Raw genomic sequence first — 6,842 nt, forward strand, 5'->3', positions numbered from 1 at the left:
GTGTTTCCCTACACCCCCCGGTTCCCGCCCGCCATTCCCGGCCCCCTTCCCGACGCCATTCCCGGCGGAAGCCGCGCGCGCGGCCCCGGGCGGCGTGGACGTGGCGTCTCCTCACAGGCTGCCGCGCTTGACAGACAGTGCCGCTGTCCAATGGAAGCTCAGGGACGGGCCCCTGGGGGAGGGCCCCACGCCGCGGGGGTGGTGCCTCTGTCATGGCTGCTGCCGCGGGTGCCGCGTCCCCGGCCGACAAGGAGAGGTACCGCGGGTCCGGGTGCGCTGGGCCGGGCTGTTTGCGGGTGTTTCTTTGCTTATGTGTCATTCGGGATGCAGAAAACGCGGGCGGAGCTAGGAGTGGTGGTGAAATTCCTGCGGAACAAGGGGTGGTGGTGGTTGGGATGGTGGTGGTTGGGATGGTGGTGGTACGTGTGTGGTTTGGGGAGTCGGTATCGGAACTGGAATTCTCGTGCTGGACTCACAAGAACTAGTCGGCTCATAAAGAGCAAATAGGGAGGGAAACACCACTGGAAAGAAAAAAGAAGAAAATACCAAGAGTTGAGGTGATTTGGGCTGGTTTTAGAGGCAGCAAGGAGCGTTTCCTGAGACGCAGCGACAGTCCTTGTCGTTCTCCAGCTATGTGAACGTCAGACGATTTACTCGCTTTTCCTTATGGTCTCATAGGTCCTTATCCAAATAAATGTAGGCGTTTTTCCAGTTCTTGGTCTACCTAGCTGGCATTTTAATTTTCTAATAAGTGTAATTGAGGTTCTGTCAGTCTCATCCCCCGTATGTGCTCGACAGGTTTAAATCCACTGCAAAATCTTGATCAAGTTCCTAAGCACAGTTTTTGGGTGGCTTTATAAATTTACCCCAAATCTGCGTTGATCTACGTATGAATAAACAAAAACAAAAATAACAACAACAAAACCAAAAACCAAAACAAAAATAAACAAAACAACCCCCCAAACCAACCAAACAAAAATCAAACTAAAACAAAAACAAACAAACAAAACAAACAAAAACCCAAACACCAAAAAGCACACAGAAAGGCAAAACTATTGCAGAAAAAAAATCTGCCGCTTCCTTCTGTCAGGAACTGAGTTAACTATTAGTGTAGTAAAACCATTTCAGGAACATTCTTTAATTCTTTTCGGGAAAAGATGTGTGTACCCTGCCAGGTTTCAGGGGTGTGAGAAACAGGTCAAAACATCCTGTTTCAGTCTCTTTTTATTTTTCTTGTAATAGGTAGTGCTGCCCTTTGTACGCAGAGTGCCCCAAAAAGTGGTGTCATGCAAGGAGCATCTCAGCCAAATGGTCCTGCAGTGCCTGTGATAACTCCAAGTGGGATTTTACAACATTTTACGAATCAGTCTAGGGAAAATAAATGGTTGTTCTTAATGGAACTGCTGTGTTGTAGCCATGGAATTTATTTTTTGGTTTTACTAGGAAAGTATTGCATTAATAACAAAGAAGCTGATGTCATTTACTTAAACTGACTGTTTTCTCTTCCTAGATTCATCTGCATTTATCCAGCATATTTGAATAACAAGAAGACAATAGCAGAAGGAAGGAGGATTCCTATAGACAAAGTAATTTTGTGGGTGGTAGGGAAAAGGTGTTTTATTTTGCTATGCAGTACTGTGTAGAGAGCTAGAAAATATATCTCTGATCTTTCCAATCCCCCATGGCAAGTAGTTTGGTAACTGGAAATTACACTGTATTTGAAGATAGCCTGCTGCCAGCATGTGAGTGTAGAAGAGCACTGGGTTGAAGTGTCTGCTTTTATGTGAGCAGCACCTTGGGCAAACAGGTGAATGAGGAGCTTAATGCACTCAATTTCCCATACAAGTAGTTTGCCAAATTTGAAAGCAATGCAGAAAAGAATAGTTAGCTAATGATTGTTTTTCGGAGACTAACTATATATATCTGTATTCTGTGTCCTGTCCTCTCTGTTGCTTTCAAAGTTAGAACTTGAAATGCATGTAAACTTGGTAGTTATTGTTGCTTATAATCTGTCCAGAAATAGTTTTTCATCATTTCACTGCTTTATAATAATTTTAACAAGCAATGCTGGGAATGTAAAGGGTTTTTCTCACTGCTTAGGGTTGTGGGTTTTTCTGAGAATAGTTAAAAACAAAATCTTTCATGAGCATGCAAGTTACCAATCAAAAATCTAGAAATTTTCTGTTCTTTCCTCCTTCAGTCCTTACTGTGAGTTTGCTGTTGCTGATTCACAGCTTTTGGTATCTTTGTACATACAATAATTATTAATTAATTTAAGTTACTTTTCCTAAGCAATTCTTTTGCTTTCTTCTCTGTCTTAATTAATTCTGTTTCATCTGTTTTCTGTTTCCTGATGTCTTCTCTCTCTCTTTTTTTTAAATGTTTTGTAGACCACAGAAGCACTGATAGATGACTTCTAGAGTAGATGTGTCAGTATTTGAAGTACCTTCTCTGTCCCCATCTGCTTTTTCTAGTTACAGAGTATAGGGTGGGAAACTAATAACTACTGTTATGTAGGCAAATCATTGTTGAAAACTAATTAATTGTAACACGTTGTTTCAACAGGCTGTTGAAAACCCCACATCTACAGAAATCCAAGATGTATGTGCAGCAGTTGGATTCAATGTGTTATTAGAGGTAATTTTCAAAAAGAATCCCCCCCTACCAAAAAACCCCAAAACAAACAAACTTGAGATATCTCTGTTCTTTCATGATATATTTTCTCATGGACAGGATAACTTGCAGTTGAGAAGTTTTGTTACTAGCTTTGCTTGCTTTGAATGATAACTGACCATAATCATGAAGTAAATGTTGGAAAACTGATGCAAGTTAGAAATATCTCAGATTTCTTAGATAATGTCACTTTTAAGCTTATGGAAAGATTAGTTCTGTTTTACTCTCCTTCTGAAAAGACTGTAATGGGTGCTTGAAAGTGTGTCAGAATAAAAACTAATTTTGGAAGCTGCAACTCTGCAAATTAAGGTTTTAAAAAGGCGTGTTTTTAATGAAAAGTGGTTACCTTTGCAATGACTGTGTTGTATAGGAATAGGATTCCGATGCTTGGAGTCTTCATAGCCCTTTGGAGTTACATTTTAGCCAGAGAATGTTAGCTTTTTATTGCAATACATGCGATGAGTTTGTTGTTCTTAGGCAATGAGTCTAGATTTCTAGAGAAGTAACTTCACAGATTGTTTCTTGAAGTAATTATTAATTTAAAACAGTGTTGAATTTTCTAAGAATTGAGCTCCTCACCTAGGAGTGTTACTGGTATCCAAAAACCAGTAAAACCACTTTGCTTTTCAGAAGCAGTTGAACAGTGCACTGTGAAACAACCAGTACCACTGAGAGACCTGTGATGTTTCATCAAGAATGAAGGCTATGACTCTGAAACAGTTCCATTTTCCACTGCTCATTATAATGAGTTTGTCCTTTTGCATGACAGAAAAATAAGATGTATCCTAGAGAGTGGAACAGAGACGTGCAGTACAGAGGTAGAGTACGAATCCAGCTCAAACAAGATGATGGCAACCCATGTTTACCTCAGTTTCCAACACGTGAGTATAGAGTACCTGGGTTTAGGCACTTCTTCAGTTAATAAACCAGGAAGACTTTGTTTATTTTATGTTACTAGTTTCTTTAATTAGTTTTAACTATTATAAATTGTTATTTATAATTAAATACATATAATATTTAATTATAAATAACTCTACATTAAATCTCTTTGCCTGTGTAAGTCAACTAAATCAAGTTGTACTGTGGGTACTGAGGAGAGTTTGTAAAATGTTGTTGCCCTTAATCCTGCAGTTTCTGCTGCAGTGTCATAGCAGGGGACTATGGGGAATGTTGTGTGATTGCTATGTGGAACAAAGCATCTATTCACTTTTGGCTTACTGTTTTGTTAACATTTAAAACAGAGTATTTGGTGTTTAAATGGCTAAATTCCATCTTTTTTCTTAGGTTGCACACACCAGCTAGGCATCGGTGTGGATGCCAAATTGATAAAATACATACTGAGTTCAGTTGAGATTTCGTAAATTTATAATGAAGCAGCTGCCCTTAACTAATTAATAGAAATATTTCACCTTGAATGACAAATAATGCAGATTTTGCATTTTTCCTGACAATGAATCCATGTGTGAAAGGAAAGCAGTACGTGTCTTAAGGAAAGAGCAAGACTACTACGGAATCTAGAGTAGCATAAGAGTGCTGGTAGTCTGAAGGAGATGATTTAAAAACCATATTCCTTCTGGAAGGCAGCAGTGCCTTTCTAAAAGCGCTTGTAGCTTTTTCCTGATCATTCTGTCCCAAATATTCTGGGCCAGTAAGAGGTGAGTGAAAGAGTAGCAGGAAGGTTGTAGATACATTGAAGATTGTCAGGTTATGTGCCTATTCCACTCTGTTGGGATATTTCTCAGTTCTGCACTTTCTTTTCCCCCTCCAGTAATTTTTCACAAGCTGCTTGGTACACAAAGGAAGGAAGCAGAACTCCTGGGCTTTATACCCAGTTTAAGTGAAATATGAAGTGGGGCTGAAGTTTCTAAGTTTGAAAATGCTGCATTAACGTGTGAGGCATACATTGATCTCTCTGTGTATTTTTAGGTAAGTCGGTGATGCTATATGCTGCAGAAACCATTCCCAAACTGAAAACAAGAACTCAGAAGATGGGAGGTAGTGATCAAAGCCTTCAGCAAGGAGAGGGAGGCAAGAAAGGTAAAGGGAAGAAAAAGAAGTGAGCTCACACCTGGAATCACTGTAACATTGCATAGTTGTACCTACAACAAATGCAGATGGACATGTTGCTGCAGCTTTGAAGTGAGAGATACAAGCAAGAAATAAAGAGGGGAAGTTAAATAGAACTGCCTGCTTTATCAGAACTGGAATGCATTTAGCTGCCTTGCATCTGTGTAACAATAAAACTGTTTTCACACACAACCTGCAAGTCCGGAGCTAAGCAACCACTTTTAAAAGTGGAAGAACATAATCAGGTGGGGTGGGTAGGAGAATTATTCCTTCTAGAAGAAATATGCAGCTTTTGACAAATAAATATTCTTATGCAGACCAGAAAGCTGAAAACTGGTTGCCATAGTAAACCATGTATTTATGCTAGTGAAGCAGTTGTCTTAATTCTGTAGTATTCTGTATTAGGAAGAAATTCTTCACTATGAGCATAGTGAGGCACAGGTTGCCCATACACCTTGTGCATGCCCCATCCCTGGAAGTGTTCCAAGGCCAGGCTGGATGAGGTTTAACCCCAGCTGGCAACTAAGTACCAAGCAGCCCCTCCCTCACTCCCTACCCCCAATTGGACAGAGGGGAGAATAATCAGGAAATAAAAAATTTATGGGTGTAGGTAAGAACAGTTTAATAATTTAAATAAAGCAAAATATAATTATACTTATTATAGTAGTTAAAATATAATAAATTAATAAAAATTATTATTAATACAATTTTTTAAAGGGTGGGGGAAAAATCAGAAAAGCAAGTGATGCACAATACAATCAGTCACCACCTGCTGACTGATGCCCAGCCCATCCCCCAAGAGTAATTAGTCCCTCCTGGCCAATTACCCTCTGTGGTATGGATGATCTTTGACCAGTTTGGGTCACCTGTCCTGGTTTCTTGCCACACCTCCTCACTGGCAGAGGATGAGGCACTGAAAAGTCCTTGACTTAAGGGAAGCACTGCTCAGGAACAAACAGTGTGTTACCAGTATTATCCTCCCACTGAATCCAAAAGACAGCACTGTACCAGCTGCTGGGGAGAAAATTCAGTGTGTCACAGCTGAAACCAGGACAGTAGGCACACCTTATTCCATATAATTTCATGCCAAGTCCCACACTTCCCAATGCCCCATCACTTACCTCCCTTTGAATTTATATACACAAACAGATAATATTCCCATAGTATATGGACAATCCCTGTAAAAGTCCATTGATTTCATTTAGTGTGTGACCTTGGGCTCCATCTGTCAGAACGGTGTTTCAGGCAGGAAAGGTGGTGTGTGGTGGTGGGACTCAGTCACAGTCCATTCTCCATCAGTGTGGTGATGGGAAATGGTGATGACCAAAAGGTGAGTCAGGTTCAGATCCCCAAATTCAGCCTGTCACAGATGGGCACTGTGAGGTGCCCAGTGTGGTGATGGGCATGTAGCCACCATAGAAGGGGTGATTCATGGTGTTACACAGTAATTAACATCATACAGTGTAATTCATGGCTTTGAGACACACACTGGACTTTTCCATCCTCTTGGATAATCCACCAAGGGCACCAAGTTTAGGTTGGGCAGGGCCAGCGTGACTGGCAGATCAGACCTCTGAGTGTTGAATAACCAGATGGCGTTTGCTAAATATGGATCCCAATGTGTGAAGGGCCACTATTCATTGCTCTCAGTGTGGTCTCTAACCATCCACTGCATCCTTTGACCTTTCCAGAGCCTGGTGTATGCTAGGGAATGTGATATTTCCACTCACTGCCATGCTCTTTGGCCCCAGTGTCTGGGGTTGTTTTGGAAATGAGCCCCATTGTCTGACTTGATTCTTTCTGGGGTGTTGTGTCTCCATAAGACTTGTGTTCCAAGGCCCAGGATGATGTCCTGGGCAGTGTCCTGGAGCACAGAGGCTGTTTCCAGCCACTGTTTCCAGTGGTTGCTCCCACCACTGTGAGCACATGGCACTTCCCTTGGTGGATTTGGGGGAGTGTGACGTGATCACACTGCCCAGCCTCCCCATATTTACATTTCAGTCATCACCCACCATACCAGAGAGGCTTTAACCACTTGGCTTAATCACACCATGTGTTTCACATCCATGGATAACCTGTGCAGTAGTGTCCAAGGTGAAGTT

At 41.4% G+C, this 6,842-nt stretch overlaps 1 protein-coding gene across 2 annotated transcripts; it reads left to right on the forward strand.

Moving 5' to 3' along the window:
- Nucleotides 1-136: 136 nt before the first annotated feature.
- Nucleotides 137-4,939, forward strand: SRP19 (signal recognition particle 19). 2 transcript variants are annotated; one of them, XM_008921457.3, is made up of 5 exons: nt 137-256; nt 1,511-1,586; nt 2,566-2,637; nt 3,443-3,554; nt 4,600-4,932. In XM_008921457.3, the coding sequence occupies exons 1-5, from the start codon at nt 213-215 to the stop codon at nt 4,731-4,733; spliced, it is 438 nt and encodes a 145-aa protein (XP_008919705.3). In that variant the 5' UTR covers nt 137-212; the 3' UTR covers nt 4,734-4,932. The 2 variants fall into 2 exon arrangements, with proteins under 2 accessions (XP_008919705.3, XP_029815826.1); XM_029959966.1 differs by having other exon boundaries at nt 187-271; nt 4,600-4,939.
- Nucleotides 4,940-6,842: the final 1,903 nt, after the last annotated feature.

Source organism: Manacus vitellinus, unplaced genomic scaffold, assembly GCF_001715985.3.
Source record: "Manacus vitellinus isolate BGI_N305 unplaced genomic scaffold, ASM171598v3 scaffold_23_pilon, whole genome shotgun sequence".
Taxonomy (NCBI): Eukaryota; Metazoa; Chordata; class Aves; order Passeriformes; family Pipridae; genus Manacus; species Manacus vitellinus.

Bases quoted from the DNA above. Each gene is read 5' to 3' on its own strand.
- SRP19 (XM_029959966.1), top strand. From the start codon at position 213: ATGGCTGCTGCCGCGGGTGCCGCGTCCCCGGCCGACAAGGAGAGGTAC. The intron at 272-1,510 runs GTGCGCTGGGCC...TTCTCTTCCTAG, and splicing joins GAGAGGTACCGCGGGTCCGG to ATTCATCTGCATTTATCCAG. The intron at 1,587-2,565 runs GTAATTTTGTGG...TTGTTTCAACAG, and splicing joins GGAGGATTCCTATAGACAAA to GCTGTTGAAAACCCCACATC.